This window comes from Tursiops truncatus, chromosome 9, assembly GCF_011762595.2.
Source record: "Tursiops truncatus isolate mTurTru1 chromosome 9, mTurTru1.mat.Y, whole genome shotgun sequence".
NCBI classification, from domain to species: Eukaryota; Metazoa; Chordata; class Mammalia; order Artiodactyla; family Delphinidae; genus Tursiops; species Tursiops truncatus.
The window spans coordinates 51,748,843-51,769,568 of record NC_047042.1 but is presented as its reverse complement, the minus strand read 5'-3'; the positions used below and the strand labels follow the sequence as shown (position 1 = coordinate 51,769,568).

General features: G+C 37.8%; 1 protein-coding gene and 1 long non-coding RNA gene across 3 annotated transcripts in view; one reads left to right on the top strand and one right to left on the bottom strand.

Moving 5' to 3' along the window:
* The window catches only part of CFAP69 (cilia and flagella associated protein 69), a 72,233-nt gene that overhangs the window by 3,555 nt on the left and 47,952 nt on the right, over positions 1-20,726 (top strand). The window contains exons 2-4 of the mRNA XM_019926849.3: positions 16,360-16,419; positions 18,260-18,325; positions 20,589-20,698. Of these exons, the coding sequence (XP_019782408.1) occupies positions 16,360-16,419; positions 18,260-18,325; positions 20,589-20,698 (236 nt within the window). The remainder of the gene's footprint in view (positions 1-16,359; positions 16,420-18,259; positions 18,326-20,588; positions 20,699-20,726) is intronic.
* LOC109548610 (uncharacterized) overlaps positions 1-20,726 on the bottom strand; it is a 133,003-nt gene that overhangs the window by 73,620 nt on the left and 38,657 nt on the right. For both annotated transcript variants that reach the window (XR_004528124.2, XR_012333985.1), the window contains exon 3: positions 740-4,778. This is a non-coding gene — a long non-coding RNA (uncharacterized lncRNA). The remainder of the gene's footprint in view (positions 1-739; positions 4,779-20,726) is intronic.

The following is a 20,726-nucleotide window of genomic DNA, read 5'->3' as shown; positions in this document are numbered from 1 at the left end:
GAGGGAAACATTCTTAGCGAAAACTTGGATTTGATGACCCCTTTGTTTGCACTGGGCTTTTATATGTAGATCGCTGTTATCGTGTGATGTTCTTGATATAGGGGTAAATCCTCCCGTGTTTAAATTTGCTGCTACCAAAACCTGCACCTGGAGGGGAGGGAAATACTATTAAAATTTGAAATTTAGCAACATTTTTATATGAAATTGGAAGCTGATTAGAAGTGCGTCGGAGAGAATTGGGATCGAATAGAATTGATTTATTGTGCTTGTATTTGGTTTTTAGTTTACTCTTTGTCTTACAAAACTAGTTCTTTCGAATTTCTGTTGAGAAATTTCACTTCAGAACCCTGGCTTGGATCTCCACTCGTAGCGAGGGTGTTCAGAAACTCCAAGGCGTTTGTTTCATACTAGGGTTCCATTGCTCTTCCCCAGAGATCCATGATCAAGCCTTAAATTAACGTGAATTCTATGGAGGAAATTTGCCCTACCTCCTCACGCTGATGGTGTGGGGCTACTATGGGAATTCCTGCTGAGGCTTCACAAGTCTCAGGCTGCGTCAGGAACCTTGTCTCCTGCGTCCACATCCTGGAGGCTTGGAGAGTTCCTTAGGAGAGGCTAGTTGACTGGGGACCTCTTCTATGGTGGGAGTAGGGTTGCACTCTCTGAAGATGGCCAGACATTCAACCCACAGAGAAACAACACTTCTGCATGAGGAGGAGCAGGTGTTAGGGGAATTTACCTAATCGGGTTTGTGGAAGTATTCCAATCCAGGTGCAGATGATTTTGAGGAACAACAGCTGTCCCTTCACTCCCAAGGCTGCAAGGGGGCTCGACACTACTGCTGTTCTCCCAGGCATGGGGCAAAACTGATGAGTAGGTGAATTTGGTATCTGATGGCTGTCATTCTTCCTTTACTTGGTGTTAAAAAAAAAGAAGGGATGGGGTCTCAAGGTTATAGGAGGCAGGCAAGAGTGGGTTAAAAAGAAGAAAAAAGGGGAAATACTTTTAACAGGCTGTTGCCAAAATAGTCCACAATGTATCAAATAATGCAGAACAAGTATACCTGTGTATATGTGTGTTTATTTTCTCCCTTCCCTTTCCCTTTCTTTTCCTCTTTCATTACTGCCTCTTCTTACAGGGCCTAGGTTTCTCCTCTGGGAAGAAATCAGTTTGTATTAATTAAAGTTCCTACCCTGTTAATAACTGCTTCTAGGGATATTAACATTTTTTATAGTACTGAAGAAAAAGGCAGTTTCTACCAAAAGAAAGGAAATCGAATAAAGACATCTTATAGCTGGGAGAAATGGTCTCTAAGCCTTCCTGGGTTTTGTTTGTGGTTGTTTTTACAAATGAGGACCCTAAGGCCACGAGAAGTTAACTGAGAGTTACTCAGTTTCTTTACTGGGAGTGGAGTCTAGTGCTCTTTGCCACTTAAAATGATAACTTTATACACCTCTGCCTTGGAACTCTAAATGTTTCCAATCTTTTCAAACCTTTCCATATTTGCAGCCTCCTCCTCTTCCTACAGTGACAGTACAGTATATCCTAGTAGCTTAAAGTGAGAATGTGGAGTCTACCTCAATCCATTAAGCCAGCTTCATCATATGCTTGAGAAATCACAAATTGTTCACCCTTTATCTATTTCCTATTTATTTAAATGTTGTTCCTCTTATTATAAAGAATCAGAAGCCCTTTGGAGCAGTGATTATTCAAAATTTAATGTGCATTTGGAGCACCTGGGGAACTTAAACGATATAGATTCTAATTCTGTAGGTCTGGGTGGAGCCCTGGATTCTGCTTTTCTAACAGGTTTTCAGGTGATGCCATTGCTCCTGGTTGAAGGACTCCATTTTCCACTCAGAGTAGCAACACTTAGTGTATCATAGCTGCAGTATGGTATGTACAGTGTGACAGTTTCACAGCAGCTAACTCCTGGAAAGCCATAGGAGATGGTTTTACATGTACTCAGATTATAAAACAAAGTAAACAACAACAATAAAAATTCCAACCCTCCCCCTGCCAGGTCAGATGATATGGTACCAAATGGGGCTTTAAAAGAACTACTTGCGGCTTCCCTGGTGGCGCAGTGGTTGAGAGTCCGACTGCCGATGCAGGGGACACGGGTTTGTGCCCCGGTCCGGGAAGATCCCACATGCCGCGGAGCGGCTGGGCCCGTGAGCCATGGCCGCTGAGCCTGTGCGTCCGGAGCCTGTGCTCCGCAACGGGAGAGGCCACAACAGTGAGAGGCCCGCATACAGAAGAAAAAAAAAAAAAACAAAGGAGGGCAGAGAGGGATAGAAAGGAGTAAAACAAAATTAAAACTCTGTTTTAAAAAAAAAAAAAAGAACTACTTGCTCTCCTTTCCTGTCACCACAATGCCTCAGTCAATCCTGGATTAATGTCACATCCTTTGGGCCTCACCTCTTCCTTGCTTACCACTCCATTCTCCGTAAACACCACTTTACCATCCTCCTTGCTACCTCTGAGTCCCACCTGTTCTTTCTTTCAGGCTTCTGCAGTAGCTCCTTATTGCTTCCCTCGCTTAATATCATTACATTGACCAGATCACTCAACTCTCTAAACCTGTTCCCTTTTCTGTAAAACAAGCCTGTACTAGATGAGTGTTCCCCAAACTTGGGTGGCCATCACAGTCATCTGAGGAGCTTTTCTTAAAAAAACCTGTACATAGCTGGGTCCTTCCCTAGATTTACTTAATCATAATCCTTTAAGTGATTTTTAGCCTCAGAACCACTGAACTAGATGGTATCTAAGGGGTCTGCCATCCTCAGAGTGCCTCAGGTCCACTTCTTGTCCTGTTTGCGAGGTTTCCCAATGTATAGTCTGTACTTTATCTGTACCATGTACTCTGCTTAGTGCCACCTTCATGAGGGCAGAGACCTTCTCTGTTGTTTTTTTCTGTAGTGTCCCCTATTATCTCCCAGTAGCACCCAGCACAACCCCTGGTACACAGGAGGGGATATTAAATATGTATTGAATGAATGCCCTCCCCTCTTTTCTGAATTTAAATCTTACCCTACCTTTAGATCCTACCTCTCCACCATAAAGTAACCCCCAATAGGACATACTTCCCATTCACTTTCACTCTCACAGACCTTCTTCTCATAAATGGGTGTAGTCCTTGGTCTGAGTTTCTCACCTAATTATCAGTTGTTTTATGTTTGTTACTATTTCATGTGTCTTGTTTTGTCTCTCCCTCTCCTTAAGTGTAGAACATATATCTTAATACTTGTGTGTCCCTCCCCTCTCAACTCTGAGTTCAGAGTAGAAATTTAAGTCCTCATTAGTAGCTGATAAAGCCTTCTGTGTTTCAGCCACACTGGCCTCCTAGCATCTCCTCAACCATGCCAGGTATACCCTGCCTAAGGGCCTCTGCACTTGCTATGCCCACTGCCTGGAAGTTTTCCCCTTCTTATCCATGGCTTGTTCCCTTACCTCCTTCAAGACTGCTGAAATTTTACCCATTCTGTGAGTCTTTTGCAGACCACTGCTTAAGCATCCTAGCACTTTCTACTCCCGTTTCTCCAGAGCATTATCTTGCAATACACTGTATAACTTATTGTCTCCCCCAAAGCATATCAATTCTTTATAAAAGCAGGAGATTTTTTGTGTTTATTCAATACCATATCTTCAGCACTTAGAACAATGACACAATGGAGGCACACAGTAATATTTGTAGAATAAATATGATTGCGATTAGTTTTTCGTTTTCACTTGCATAGTATCATGGCTGAGCTTCCTTGCCCAAATTTGCTTTCCCTCTGAGAACCTGCACAATCTGCTAGTTGATGTCATATCCTGCCACTATCTGTAATACTGCCATGGACTGTGTCTTTAAATTGCCTACCCCTGCTTTGGAGTAATTGCTAGAAGTAGCCTCTGTGGTCAGCTGAGAAGTCAGGCAGAGAATGAAGGTGCAAAGAACCAGTGTTTCTGCAACAGACAGCCCTGCTAGCCCATATACTAGCTATGTGACCTTAACAAGTTAGATATCAGGGCCTCAGTTTCAACAACAGGGATAATCTATCTTCATATGGTATATTTGAGGATTAATTAAGGTATAAAGTACCAGACACATTAATGGACCACAATAAATGTTAGATCCTTTCCCTATAACTAAGTATCAAAGGAGCAGGACTTTCCCCCTTTGAAATGTTCCTTGGTAAAGTGGGAAAATAAGTTCATTCTATAACTTGATGTAAGTGGAGGTCTAGTTTTCTTCAAAGCAGTTTATTAAGCTTTTGATCTTAAAAGGTTTTGTTAAATGTTTTTACAATTTCTCCATAAACATCTTATGATGATAATAACAGCAATTATTTTTATTTTTACATCCGTATGTTCTCTCTTCTACACCCTGCCTGTGTGATCTCATTTACCCAGACTGTTCCAATTATTACTTTAAGCCTGTGACTTAGAAATCTCTGCCCCAAATTTAACTCATTTCCAGCCTCAACACAAGCTTCTCCCTCCAGCATCCCTGTCTCAGCAAATGGTGCCAACCACTTATGTAATTCCTCAAGCCTGTCTGTCCTCCTTACCTTTTCCTTCTCTTTCCCACCAAATCAAATCACTCATAAGGTCCTGCTGATTCTGCCTCCTCGATGCTTTTCATTCCATTCATTGTTGTGTATCCCGATTGCCACTGCCTTAGTCAAGGCCTGAAGTCACAGACTGGTCTCCCACCTCCAGTCTAGATCTTTCCAGCTCAGTCTCAGCAGACAGAATTATCTTTTTTATTGTTACATTCCTCTGGTTAAAACCTGTGGAAATCAATGAAGACCACCCTAGTGAGAACGAACAGGGGCTTGCTGTTCAGAGCTTGCTATAGAAAGAGAATCTGCCAGCATTGCTTACATTTAGCAGAGACTCCCAAGACAGGCAGGGGAGCTTTACAGTGAATAAAAGGGAGGCTTCTGTATTGCTCTGGTTGGAGGCTGTTGCCTTGGGGAAGCTGGAAGTGAGCTAGCTAGAAGCAAGGCAACCTGTGTGATTGATTTGGGAAGCATACTTGTCTTTTTCTGGTTGGCCCTGAGAGACAAATTGGGGTAAAAAATAGGGAATCTGACAATCATTGACCAGATACTGACTTTTCTGAGCCAGTTGCTGCAGAAGTTGTGGTTTGACTCCCCAGGTTGGTCGCTACAGAGGTTGTAGGACAGAGTTCTGTTGCTAGATATAGTCTGGCCTTTGTCTGTTTTTATATCCAGTCTCTCAAACCATTCAATAGCTTCTGATGATCATTAGCATAGTATACAAGGCCCTCTGTAAAATGGGGTTAATAATAGTATCTACCTCATAGAATTCAGTTAGTAAATTCATTTAGTGCTTACAGCTGTACCTAGAAATAGACTTTGTCTAATAAGTTTTACCTATCACTATTATTGTTATTATCATCATTATTATTCATGATTTGACCTCTACTTACCTTATCAGCATCACCTGTAGCTACTATCCTCTGAACTATCTTCTCCAACCTACTGAATGTCTCACCAGTCCTGTAAATGCCATGTTTTCTCTCATCTCCAGGCCTTCACACATGCTACTTCCTTTGCTCCATTTCTCAAACCTTCAGTTCATCTCACAAATCCTACTCAGTCTCACCTCTGCTTGAAGATTACTTCTTCCAGAAGCTGTCCCAGATTCCCATCTCATTCCCATTCCCATCCCTCCTCCCCATACCATTCTGCCCCCATCTATATAGTTCCAGAGCACACCTCTCAGCCAGATTGATAGGTACTTGAAGTCAGGGCAATGCGTTCCCCACACCTAGCACAGTTTCTGAAATGTCGAAGCTGCTTATAACTATGTATAGACGGAGGAAAAGGCTAAGGGAGGGAGGGAGAGAGGGAGAAACCTTAAAAATATAATATGTGCCATGCAAGTAAAACACAGGGTAACAAGAAGTAGTAATATAAGATAAATTTAGAGATAATACAAGATGAATCTATGTTTTAATCTTTATACACTCTTTCTTGGAAAAGTTATACCTGCTCATTTGGGGGAAAAAATTCTGAAAATACATACAGGTATTAAAAAAAATTTTTGCTCTGACATTTCAATATCTTTTACAACCCTCAAAGCCAATATTGCAGAAAATCGGAAAATAAAAACTCACTATATATATTTATTTCTCTGAGAACACAGGAAGAAAAAGGACAACTGAGGTAGTGGCAGATGGCACTGTTAAATCCCAAAACCTTAAAAGGCAAAACTCTATTTATCAAAAAACTTTGTAACAGTAAATTTAATAATTTAAACAATTTAATAGTAAGATGTAACAATTTTAATGGTAATCATAATACCAAGGATAAATAAGTATATAGTAAATCCCTTTTTTTTTATACAGCAGGTTCTTATTAGTCATCAATTTTATACACATCAGTGTATACATGTCAATTCCAATCACCCAGTTCAGCACACCACCATCCCCACCCCCCCACGGTTTTCCCCACTTGGTGTCCATACATTTGTTCTCTACATCTGTGTCTCAACTTCTGCCCTGCAAACCGGTTTATCTGTACCATTTTTTTAGGTTCCACATGCATGTGTTAATGTACGATATTTGTTTTTCCCTTTCTGGCTTACTTCACTCTGTATGACAGTCTCTAGATCCATCCACATCTCAACAACTGACTCAACTTCATTCCTTTTTATGGCTGAGTAATATTCCATTGTGTATATGTACCACAACTTCTTTATTCATTCGTCTGTCGATGGGCATTTAGGTTGCTTCCATGACCTGGCTATTGTAAATAGTGCTGCAATGAACATTGAGGTGCATGTGTCTTTTTGAATTATGGTTTTCTCTGGGTATATGCCCAGTAGTGGGATTGCTGGGTCATATGGTAATTCTAATTTTATTTTTTTAAGGAACCTCCATACTATTCTCCATAGTGGCTGTATCAATTTACATTCCCACCAACAGAGCAAGAGGGTTCCCTTTTCTCCACACCCTCTCCAGCATTTATTGTTTTTAGATTTTCTGATGATGCCCATTCTAACTGGTATGAGGTGATACCTCATTGTAGTTTTGATTTGCATCTCTCTAATAATTATTGATGTTGAGCAGCTTTTCATGTGCTTCTTGGCCATCTGTATGTCTTCTTTGGAGAAATGTCTATGTAGGTTTTCTGCCCATTTTTGGATTGGGCTGTTTTTTTTGTTTTGTTTTGTTTTTCGGTACGTGGGCCTCTCACTGTTGTGGCCTCTCCCGTTGCGGAGCACAGGCTCCGGTCACTCAGGCTCAGCGGCCATGGCTCACGGGCCCAGCCGCTCCGCAGCATGTGGGATCTTCCTGGACCCGGACATGAACCCATGTCCCCTGCATCGGCAGGCAGACTCTCAACCACTGCGCCACCAGCGAAGCCCTGGGTTGTTGTTTTTTTAATATTGAGCTGCATGAGCTGTTTATATATTTTGGAGATTAATCCTTTGTCCGTTGATTCATTTGCAAATATTTTCTCCCATTCTGAGGGTTGTCTTTTTGTCTTGTTTATGGTTTCCTTTGCTGTGCAAAAGCTTTGAAGTTTCATTAGGTCCCATTTGTTTATTTTTGTTTTTATTTCCATTACTCTAAGAGGTGGATCAAAAAAGATCTTGCTGTGGTTTATGTCAAAGAGTGTTCTTCCTACGTTTTCCTCTAAGAGTTTTATAGTGTCCAGTCTTACATTTAGGTCTTGAATCCATTTTGAGTTTATTTTTGTGTATGGTGTTAGGGAGTGTTCTAATTTCATTCTTTTACATGTAGCTGTCCAGTTTATCCAGCACCACTTATTGAAGAGACTGTCTTTTCTCCATTGTATATCTTTGCCTCCTTTGTCATAGATTAGTTGACCATAGGTGTGTGGGTTTCTCTCTGGGCTTTCTATCTTGTTCCATTGATCTGTGTTTCTATTTTTGTGCCACTACCATTTTGTCCTGATTACTGTAGCTATCTAGTATAGTCTGAAGTCACGGAGTCTGATTCCTCAGCTCCGTTTTTTCCCCTCAAGATTGCTTTGGCTATTCGGGGTCTTTTGTGTCTCTATACAAATTTTAAGGTTATTTGTTCTAGTTCCGTAAAAAATGCCATTGGTCATTTGATAGGGATTACATTAAATCTGTAGATTGCTTTGGGGAGTATAGTCATTTTCACAATATTGATTCTTCCAATCCAAGAACATGGTATATCTCTCCATCTGTTGGTATCCTCTTTAACTTCTTTCATCAGTGTCTTATAGCTTTCTGCATACAGGTCTTTTGTCTCCCTAGGTAGGTTTATTCGTAGGTATTTTATTCTTTTTGTTGTAATGGTAAATGGGAGTGTTTCCTTAATTTCTCTTTCAGATTTTTCATCATTAGTGTATATGTAAGAGATTTCTGTGCATTAATTTTGTATCCTGCAACTTTACCAAATACATTGATTAGCTCTAGTAGTTTTCGGGTGGCATCTTTAGGATTCTCTATGTATAGTATCATGTCATCTGCAAACAGTGACAATTTTAATTCTTCTGTGGATTCCTTTTCTTTCTCTTCTCTGATTGCCGTGGCTAGGACTTCCAAAACTTTGTTGAATAATAGTGGTGAGAGTGGACATCCTTGTCTCGCTCCTGATCTTAGAGGAAATGCTTTCAGTTTTTCACCATTGAGAATGATGTTTGCTGTGGATTTGTCGTATATGGCCTTTATCATGTTGAGGTAGGTTCCCTCTATGCCCACTTTCTGGAGAGTTTTTATCATAAACGGGTGTTTAATTTTGTCAAAAGCTTTCTCTGCATCTATTGAGATGATCATACATTTTTTCTCCTTCAGTTTGTTAATATGGTGTATCACATTGATTGGTTTGCGTATATTGAAGAATCCTTGCATCCCTGGGATAAATCCCACTTGATCATGGTGCATGATCCTTTTGATGTGTTGTTGGATTCTGTTTGCTAGTATTTTGTTGAGGATATTTGCATCTATATTCATCAGTGATATTGGTCTGTAATTTTCTTTTTTTGTAGTATCTTTGTCTGGTTTTGGTATCAGGGTAATGGTGGCCTCATAGAATGAGTTTGAGGGTGTTCCTTCCTCTGCAATTTTTTGGAAGAGTTTGAGAAGGATGGGTGTTAGCTCTTCTCCAAATGTTTGATAGAATTCACCTGTGAAGCCATCTGGTCCTGGACTTTTGTTTGTTGGAAGATTGTTAATCACAGTTTCAATTTCATTACTTGTGATTGGTCTGTTCATATTTTCTGTTTCTTCCTGGTTCAGTCTTGGAAGTTTATACCTTTCTAAGAATTTGTTCATTTCTTCCAGGTTGTCCATTTTATTGGCATAGAGTTGCTTGTAGTAGTCTCTTAGGGTGCTTTGTATTTCTCAGTGTCTGTTGTAACTTCTCCTTTTTCATTTCTAATTTTATTGATTTGAGTCCTCTCCCTCTTTTTCTTGATGAGTCTGGCTAATGGTTTATCAATTTTGTTTATCTTCTCAAAGAACCAGCTTTTAGTTTTATTGATCTTTGCTATTATTTTCTTTGTCTCTGTTTCATTTATTTCTGCTCTCATCTTTATGATTTATTTCCTTCTGCTAACTTTGGGTTTTGTATGTTCTTCTTTCTCTAGTTCCTTTACATGTAAGGTTAAATTGTTTATTTGAGATTTTTCTTGTTTCTTGAGGTAGGCTTGTATAGCTATAAACTTCCCTCTTAGAACTGCTTTTGCTGCATCCCATAGGTTTTGGATCATCGTGTTTTCATTGTCATTTGTCTCTAGGTATTTTTTGATTTCCTCTTTGATTTCTTCAGTGATCTCTTGATTATTTAGTAACGTATTGTTTAGCCTCCATGTGTTTGTGTTTTTTTTGTTTTTTTCCCTGTAATTCATTTCTAATTTCATAGCGTTGTGGTCAGAAAAGATGCTTGATATGATTTCAATTTTCTTAAATTTACTGAGGCTTGATTTGTGACCCAAGATGTGATCTATCCTCTAGTATGTTCCGTGCGCACTTGAGAAGAAAGTGTAATCTGCTGTTTTCGGATGGAGTGTCCTATAAATATCAATTAAGTCTATCTGGTCTATTGTGTCATTTAAAGCTTGTGTTTCCTTATTTATTTTCATTTTGGTGATCTGTCCATTGTTGTAAGTGAGGTGTTAAAATCCCCTACTATTATTGTGTTACTGTCTATTTCCTCTTTTACAGCTGTTAACAGTTGCCTTATGTATTGAGATGCTCCTATGTTGGGTGCATATATATTTATAATTGTTATATCTTCTTGGATTGATCCCTTGATCATTATGTAGTGTTCTTCCTTGTCTCTTGTAACAATCTTTATTTTAAAGTCTATTTTATCTGATATGAGTATAGCTACTCCAGCTTTTTTTTGATTTCCATTTGCATGGAATATCTTTTTCCATCCCCTCACTTTCAGTCTCTATGTGTCCCTAGGTCTGAAGTGGCTCTCTTGTAGACAGCATATATATGGGTCTTGTTTTTTTTTTTGTAGGGTTAATTAATTAATTAATTAATTATTTTTTCACACACACACTGTATTTTATTTTTACAAGAGGTAAATAGACTGACACCAAGCATTGTAAATGGATGACCACAACAAAAGCAACAGTGATTGCAATTACCAAACACAAAACACACTCATACTATGTCATAATATTGACATTCAGTCCAGTAATACTCCACTGTAACAGCTCCTTTACTTTGCAGTGAAAATTGATTTGTATATTTTTTGCCTCTGATTCCTTGTGGGATTTTTATTTTATTCAAACAGAAAGTCACAAAAATTATAATCATCCTCATCAGTTCACTCAGTCCCATGTAATTTTTTTTCATCTTTATCTTTTGTTAGCACTTTTATGAGTTCATCAGTTTTCCATTAGAGTTCTGAAAATGCTTATTCATTCAGTTCAGCAGTACAGTCAGTTACCAGAAACCTGTACTTGTCAGTCTTTTCCATGAATTCCTTGAAGATGAAACCCTTTTATAGGAACGTATTTGCAAAAGCATCAGAGTACACCCAGAACTGTCTGTAAATGACAAAAGACTTAAAAATGACCACAGTTAAAGATTTGATGAACGTTCATAATAATGCAATTGACAAGGAAATTTAGTTATTTCTGAGATATACATTTTAAAGTAATAATTAGAATTATGACTTATAACATTATACCAGAACATATAAGATTTTTTAAAAATTCATGTAATGTCTGAAACATTTATATTAACATATTTCCATGCAAATAACCCAATGAAAGTTTAGTATTAGTTGTTTTGTTTGTTTGTTTTTTTATACTGCAGGTTCTTATTAGTCATCAGTTTTATACACATCAGTGTATACATGTCAATCCCAATCACCCAATTCAGCACACCACCATCCCCACTCCACCACAGTTTTCCCCCCTTGTTGTCCATATGTCTGTTCTCTACATCTGTGTCTCAACTTCTGCCCTGCAATGGGTCTTGTTTTTGTATCCGTTCAGCAAGCCTGTGTCTTTTGGTTAGGGCATTTAATTCATTCACGTTTAAGGTAATTATCAATATGTATGTTCCTATGACCATTTTCTTAATTGTTTTGGGTTTGTTTTTGTAGGTCATTTTCTTTTCTTGTGTTTCCCACTTAGAGAAGTTCCTTTAGCATTTGTTGTAGAGCTGGTTTGGTGATGCTGAATTCTCTTAGCTTTTGCTTTTCTGTAAACCTTTTGATTTCTCCAATGAATCTGAATGAGATCCTTGCCGGGTAGAGTAATCTTGGTTGTAGTTTCTTCCCTTTCATCACTTTAAGTATATCATGCCACTCCCTTGTGGCTTGTACAGTTTCTGCTGAGAAATCAGCTGTTCACCTTATGGGAGTTCTCTTGTATGTTATTTGTCGTTTTTCCCTTGCTGCTTTCAATAATTTTTCTTTATCTTTAATTTTTGCCAGTTTGATTACTATGTGTCTCAGCATGTTTCTCCTTGGGTTTATCCTGTATGGGACTCACTGCGCTTCCTAGACTTGGGTGGCTATTTCCTTTCCCATGTTAGGGAAGTTTTCGACTATAATCTCTTCAAATATTTTCTCAGGTCCTTTCTCTCTCTCTTCTCCTTCTGGGACCCCTATAATGTGGATGTTGTTGTGTTTAATGTTGTCCCAGAGGTCTCTTAGGCTGTCTTCATTTCTTTGCATTCTTTTTTCTTTATTCTGTTCCGAAGCAGTGAATTCCACCATTCTGTCTTCCAGGTCACTTATCTGTTCTTCTGCCTCAGTTATTCTGCTATTGGTTCCTTCTAGTGTAGTTTTCATTTCAGTTATTGTATTGTTCATCTCTGTTTGTTTGTTCTTTAATTCTTCTAGGTCTTTGTTAAACATTTCTTGCATCTTCTCGATCTTTGCCTCCACTCTTTTTCCGAGGTCCTGGATCATCTTCACTATCATTATTCTGAATTCTTTTTCTGGAATGTTGCCTATCTCTACTTCATGTAGTTGTTTTTCTGGGGTTTTATCTTGTTCCTTCATCTGGTACATAGCTCTCAGCCTTTTCATATTGTCTACCTTTCTGTGAATGTGGTTTTTGTTCCGCAGGCTGCAGGATTGTAGTTCTTCTTGCTTCTGCTGTCTGCCCTCTGGTGGATGAGGCTATCTAAGAGGCTTGTGTAAGTTTCCTGATGGGAGGGACTGGTGGTGGGTAGAGCTGACTGTTGCTCTGGTGGGCAGAGCTCAGTAAAACTTTAATCCACTTGACTGTTGATGGGTGGGGCTGGGTTCCCTCCCTGTTCATTGTTTGGCCTGAGGTAACCCAACACTGGAGCCTACCTGGGCTCTTTTGTGGGGCTAATGACAGACTCTGGGAGGGCTCAGGCCAAGGAGTACTTCCCAGAACTTCTGCTGCAAGTGTCCTTGTCCCCATGGTGAGCCACAGCCACCCCCTGCCTCTGCAGGAGACCCTCCGACACTAGCAGGTAGGTCTGGTTCAGTCTCCCCTGGGGTCACTGCTCCTTCCCCTGGGTCCCGATGCGCACAGTACTTTGTCTGTGCCCTCCAAGAGTGGAGTCTCTTTTTCCTCCAGTCCTGTTGAAGTCCTGCAGTCAATTCCCACTCGGCTTCAAAGTCTGATTCTCTAGGAATTCCTCCTCCCATTGCCAGACCCCCAGCTTGGGAAGCCTGACGTGGGGGCTCAGAACCTTCACTCCAGTGGGTGGACTTCTGTGGTATAAGTGTTCTCCAGTCTGCGAGTCACCCACCCAGCAATTATGGGAGTAAATCCTTTTTGATTGTTAATTTTTGAAGTAAAAATCATATTGAGTAAATAAACTCACTCAGATACTTATTCTGCAGACTTAATGTTAGAACGCTTAACTGAAAATTGGTTTTGAAAGAGATTTCTTGAGATCAGAACATGTGAGTTTGTAATTGTGAAAGGAAAGGAAATTCTAGCCCTAAGAGGCAATGGAATAATGACTGCGTAGAAAGGTGACTATGTAGAAATATGGAACGGTATGTATTATAGATTTAAAAATCAGACTATACAATAGTGTTAACACTAAGTGAAATTATGTAACGTATTTATACATGTAAACAAAAACAGAAAATAAAATATTAAAATACATATATAAAGCAGAAAATAATAAAAATGTATTTTGATGATAATAAGATCTTTTTCTTTTTGAATATTTTTTATTACGTCATCTTTTCAAACAGTTATTTTAAAGTAGAAATAAGTATGAAAGCAGGAGAGATGGGAAGAAGGAAACAAAAGAGACTGGGATAGCTTAACCCTTCTAATAGGAGTGAGCAGTATTGATATAACATTTGAATGAAAGAAAACGCCATGCAGCAAAGCATTAATCCCCAAGATAAATATAGCCAAAACTGCATTTAGAATTTTGACATTTCTATACTATCATAAGTACTTAAACTTTGGATAACACCTTCTATTTCCTTCCCCATTTACCTACAAATAACTTATATATGTTACACCCAGTGTTTGGTGCTGGGGATGCCAGAAAACAAAAGTCTTCCCTCACAGTAAACTTTGGGATAGGGGATAAGGATGTAAACCATTTTAGAATAAGGTGACGGGAACTGTGATGGATATACATTCAAAGTGCTATGGGAGTACCCAGGAGGGACATTTGTTGTATCCTTTTTCCTCCCTTGGGGAGGTGACACCTGAACTATGTCTTGAAGGACCTGGGGAGGTTAACTAAGGAGACAGATAGGATTGTAACAACATAATGAAAACAGAGGAGGGGGTGAAAGGCATTAGTGGAGAGTCATTGAATGATTTAGATGTGTTGTGTTCAGATTTGGGTTTTATTGTTCTGATCAGAGGGTAGAACCGTAAGGGTGCAAGACTAGAGGCGGGGAGAACAAACAGCAGGAAACCTTCAAAACTGAGTGAGAAATGAGAACTGAATAAATCATTAAGATGGAGTGGGCCAGATACTATAAAACTCTTAGAGGAAAACATAGGCAGAACACTCTTTGACATAAATCACAGCAAGATTTTCTCAATCCACTGCCTAGAGTAATGAAAATAAAAAGAACAATAAACAAATAGGACCTAATTAAACTTAAAAGCTTTTGCACAGCAAAGGAAATGATAAACAAAATGAAAAAACAACCCTTAGAATGGGAGAAAATATTTTCAAACAAAGCAACTGACAAGGGATTAATCTCCAAAATATACAAACAACACATGCAGCTCAATATCAAAAAAACAAACAACCCCATCATAAAGTGGGCAGAAGACCTAAATAGACGTTTCTCCAAAGAATACATACAAATGGCCAGAAAACATATGAAAAGGTGCTCAACATCAGTAATTATTAGAGAAATGCAAATCAAAACTACAATGAGGTATCGCCTCACACCAGTCAGAATGGCCATCATCAAAAAAATCTACAAACAATAAATGCTGGAGAGGGTGTGGAGAAAAGGGAACCCTCCCACACTGTTGGTAGGAATGTAAATTGGTACAGCCACTATGGAGGTTCCTTAAAAAACTAAAAGGAGAGCTACCGTATGATCCAGCAATCCCACTCCTGGGCATATATCTGGAGAAAATCATAATTTGAAAGGATGCATGCACCCCGATGTTCATTGCAGCACTATTTACAATAGCCAGGACATGGAAGCAACCTAAATTTCCATTGACAGAGGAATGGATAAAGAAGTTGTGGTACATATATATGTACAATGGAATATTACTCAGCCATGAAAGGAATGAAATAATGCCATTTGTAGAGACATGGATGGACCTAGAGATTGTCATACAGGGTGAAGTAAGTCAGAAAGAGAAAGATGAATATCATATAATATCACTTATACTGTATGTGGAATCTAGAAAAATGGTGCAGATGAACTTATTTGCAAAGCAAAAATAGAGTCGCAGATGTAAAAAACAAACTTAAGGTTACCAAAGGGGGAAGGGGGAGGGTGGGATGAATTGGGAGATTGGGATTGACATATATACATGACTATATATAAAATAAATAACTAATGAGAACCTACTGTATAGCACAGGGAACTCTACTCAGTGCTCTGTGGTGACCTAAATGGGAAGGAAATCTAAAAAAGAGTGGATATATGTATATGTATAACTGATTCACTTTGTTGTACAGCAGAAACTAACACAACATTGTAAAGCAACTATACTCCAATAATAATTAAAAAAAAAAAAGATGGAGTGGGCTCAAGAAATATTTAAGATGTAAACTCTGTAGAACTTGGCAGTTCCTGTTTTCTACTACAGGTGATGTAAGACTGCTGGGAGAGGGGATACCTGGTTCAAGAAGGCGATTGCCTACCTATAGTTTAGAAGCTAGTCTTATGTATATCTGCCTAGGCAAACTCAGTGTAATGTGTATGCATGAGATATGTAATATGTATGAATGAGATCGTTTTATTTTCCAAAGCATGGAAGTGCTATTATTCCAGATGCTCTCTTGGGCCTTTCGGGACTAAGAAATTTAAAGACATTAAGATTGTAAGATATGAAGGTGGGAGGTAGATGCAAGAGGGAGGAGATATGGGGATATATGTATATGTAATGTATAGCTGATTCACTTTGTTATAAAGCAGCAACTAACACACCATTGTAAAGCAATTATACTCCAATAAAGATGTTAAAATAATAATAATAAAGAAAAATAAAATGAAAAAAAAAAGATTGTAAGGTAGTACTAGAATTCAAGAGGTTTGGGGGGGGGTTCACTCCAAAATTTATTTACTCCTATAAGTCTCATCTGCTTTTCATTATCCCTTACTATCTTTTTTGCATAAGATATTTTTAAGTTGCTAAGAGATAATGCCATATAAAAATAGTGTGTTTGATGTGATTTCTTGTTTCTCATGACATAGAATACTATGAGTTTTATGTTTTTTAGGGTGTTTTCAAGCCTGTGGACCTAAATTGTGTCATCAAACTCCTCGAAGAGACTGGTAAAGTAAGCTTTGAGAGAAAATTTCTCTATTTCACTTAGAAACTGTGATTTCCCTGAAAGGTAACATGTATTCCCCTAAATATGTCTCATTTCTCTCCTTTTGTTGAAAACATTTCAAATAGTATATGTCTCATCTTGAAGAACTATTTAAATTTAGTATGAATATATTTAACCTGGTAGGGAGGCTGGAAAAGAATAGATTTGAATACATGGGATGGACAAATCCATGGTGGATATAAACAGAAGAAATCATAAGAGTAAAGAAAGACTGATCTAGCCTCTGTTCATAGCTTATTACCAAGTAGGATATGGGCATAAGGGTAGAAAAAGTGTATCGTGATGTAGTACTTAAAAATTTCCTGATAAGAAATTAGGATATGTACATACTCATATCCAGTCATAAGTAATTTATTTTGAGAGAACTCTTATACAGAATGTAATGGAAATAAAGATACAAGACTCAAAATTGAAGTTTAGGCATTAGGAGAAAGGATAATAAATGCATATGCATACATGTTTATATGACACTCTCCTGATGTTACCCAAGAATTGACTGAATGCCTAAAAAGCCAGTATACACTATAAAATTACTACAGGATGAAGATTGCATACTTTCAGTAAGTGGGAAATGGGCTGACCATGGTATAGCAGATCAAAACAATGTCCTGTGATTAGCAGGTGCAAAAATTTAGTCATTGTTTTAACATTTTTTAGTCTCTACATTTTTACATAGAAAGAAGAAAAAAACACATTAAGAATAATGACTTTATAAGAATAATTTATCTTTTGTTGGCTATGATTATTGTGAAAGTTATTTTTAATTGTGAATATATCTGCAGTTTTTAAAAAAGGAAACCCAACTATGTAGAGCTCCTACTAGCTGTTAAATAAGGGTAGACAAAATATGTATGTGTGTGTATAGACATATGTTCATACATATGTCTATACACACACACACACACACACACACACACACACACACACGCCACAGTTTCTCACAAACAAGAAGGTTAAAAGAACAGAAATGGGGGCTTCCCTGGTGGCACAGTGGTTGAGAGTCCGACTGCCGATGCAGGGGACGTGGGTTCGTGCCCTGGTCCGGGAAGATCCCACATGCCGTGGAGCGGCTGGGCCCGTGAGCCATGGCCGCTGAGCCTGTGCGTCTGGAGCCTGCGCTCTGCAACGGGAGAGGCCACAACAGTAAGAGTCGAGGCCCGCGTACCACACACACACAAAAAAGTGATTGAGTCATGAAAATGCATCAGTATACAGAGTTTTGCTTTGCTTTGTTTTGTTTTGTTTTAATTGGCTGAAGATGTTTAGTTTGAGCCATTACATTGGGTATATTTTAGAGGTTAAAAATACAATTTCTGGAGTCAGATTGTCAAATTTGACTTCTTACGTCACCATTTATTAGCTGTGTGATTTGGGTAATTACGTAGTGTTTCAGCTTGAGTTTCATATTCCGAAAAAGAAGGATAATAAAAGTACCTCCTAATAGGGTTATTTTGAAGATTAATGAAATGATATGTATATACCTTGCCTAAATGGTACATGGCATAGAAAAATGCTCAACATACTTCAGTATTATTAATATTATTTCTGGAAACAATTAATGCTTTTATATTAACCTAGTTTTGATTCGCAATTTCTTATTCAAATATAAATGGTAGTTTATTTTTACCTTCACTGTTTTATGAAACATTTTTAATGCTTACATTATAATATAGTAATTTAAGAATTACTTGATAACATGTCTACTCTCTTTTTACACTAAGGAAAAATTTTTAAATCTCAACAGAATTAATAACACAAAAGAACTAAAATAGATAATTTGTTTTAGGATGATTTAGAAGAAAAACAACTTAAATCTGTCAAGAAAATGGTGCAGTGTTATCAGAATGGACTTGTATCCTTTACTTATATGTGTATGTTTTTTTGGTTATCCTGAAATGGGAGAATTTTTATTAGAAAACGCATTAGCTTCCTATTGTTGCTGTAACAAATTACCAAAAACTTAGTGCCTTAAAACCACATAAATTTTTTGTTTTATAGTTCTGGAGGTCTCACTTCTGGGCTAAAGGCAAGGTGTTGTTGGCAGGGCTGGTTCTTTCTGAAGGCTCTAGGGGAGAATCCATTTCCTTGCCTTTGCCAGCTTCTAGAGGCAGCCTGCATTCCTAGGCTTCCTGGGCCCTTCCTTGAAGTAGCATCACTCTCACCTCTACTTCTGTCATCATATCTCCTTCTCTGACCCTCTCCTGCCTCTCCTTTCCTTATAAGGACTCTGTGATTACATTGGGCCTACTTGTATAACCTCGGATAACTTTCCTATGTCAACGCTTTTAACTTAATCACATCTGAAAAGTCCCTTTGCCATGTAAGGAAGGTAACAGTCACAAGTTCTAGGGATTAGGACAGACCATTATTCTGTTTACCACAGAAAATATCTAACATTTTGTGCTTTTTACAAAATTATATTTTTATCAGAGAATATAAATTTGAAGAAACAGTATAATGCAATATTAACTGTGCAGATAGTGTCAGTTTCTATAGACTCAGAGAGACAGTTTATGTAGTTAGCAGGGCCAAGTCAAAGTCTTGTTTCTACCAATTTACCTGAGTATTTGCACTGTTGATAAGCTTCTTAACTTTTCCACCCTTATAAAATAGGGATAACAGCCCCTCATAAGGTTGCTAGGAAGACTAGATGAGATAATGTATGAGCAACTTCTTGATAATCTGTAAAACATTCTATAAATATGTTATCCTCAATGAAGATACCACCCTGATCAGAATATGTAGAAACCAGTATGTCTCAAAACTATCTGTGATTATGAACCAGTTTGCTGTTGGGGGTTGTTTCTTTTTTTTTATCCTTTGCATATATATGCTATTGTAAAAATGAAATGAAATTGTCACAGGAAATTCACTTTCTGCAGTTATTTTTCCACAGACTGGTAACATACAATTCCAGAACTGGCATGGTCCACAGACCACACTTAACAGTAGTATTGATCTAACTAATCTCTAACAGTTGTCCAGTCTGGTCCCAAGAAGACAGCAATCTCTAATATTATCTTGTTCCAAGATTTCAAAACGTCTTAAGCCTCAGATTCAGGGAAGTGGTGCCTTATAATTTTATCTCTTTTCTCACCTTATTTTAGCCTTGTTTTATATGGATTTGTTCAGTCAGTTACCTGAGGGCTTGTCGATATCAAGCATTGTTTACTGGTAGCCAAGAAAGTCTACTAGCAAGTGATTTCTTATCTTAACCCAATAACTCAACACCTCCCTTTTTTTTTCTTCTTCAGACTAGAGAGTTGGTGGCAAATGACTGTTTCTGAATGCCTTTAGTAGGCTGGGTTTAGAGGTTATAATCACATAAAGCAAACATAAGTTAGAGAGGGATCATTTCTCTAGGAAGTTAACAGAGGTTTGTATTTCTAATACATCCAGCTCTCCTATCTTTTTCTAAGAAGCTCCTAGAGACTAGAAGTGATCAGATTCAATCAAGAAGTGCAAGTCACAGCTACCATGTCCCCTTAACTGTATTAAAAAACAAAACAAAACAAAAAATGTGAAATTTGTTTATGTACCAACTGGGTTTTTTAAATAGGTAAAATAAAAGGTGCTTTTACCTGAAGATCTAGAGAGGGTACATTTTGCTTTCATAAACTAGTCTTAAATAAAATTTTCAACCAATTTAAACCTTAAAAACAAGAGCACACACCTGAGTAATGTTAATAAAATAACACATAAAAGTAAGGTAGGTTTGGGTTGCTTATTCCCGAGCAATATATGTTTTGTATGTGGGTGGAGATTAAGGATATAATTGAGCCATTAAGTTAGTTTTGTTTTCAAAGTGTTATTACTCATTGCCAATAATAAGTTATTGTTCAACTGAATATGTGGTGTAGTAGTTGGTTGTCAAATTCTAAAGATGTGGTGAGAAGAGAAAAAAAATATTTTGAATAAGAGGTTACTGATACAAAAATTAAATAATATTCCTTAAAAAAACATGGTTCTGTTTTCCTCTTTAGATTTCAAAATTGGTATAATTAAACCACATTTAACAAAATAGATGGAATTCTATAGACTTTTCTTGACAGAAGTGCTGTAAAGGATATTTTAATAAAAATCTTAATTTTATTTCTTAACTAAAAATATTAAAGCCCCTAAGGGATTTAGCACAGATATTTAAAATTCTGAATCTGTGTGCAGGAAAAATTAAAAAACAGCCCCATTTTATAGAACCTGCATGTAATATCCTAAAATTATGTGGGTAAGTTTTTTTTTTAACTTTGTTTTAT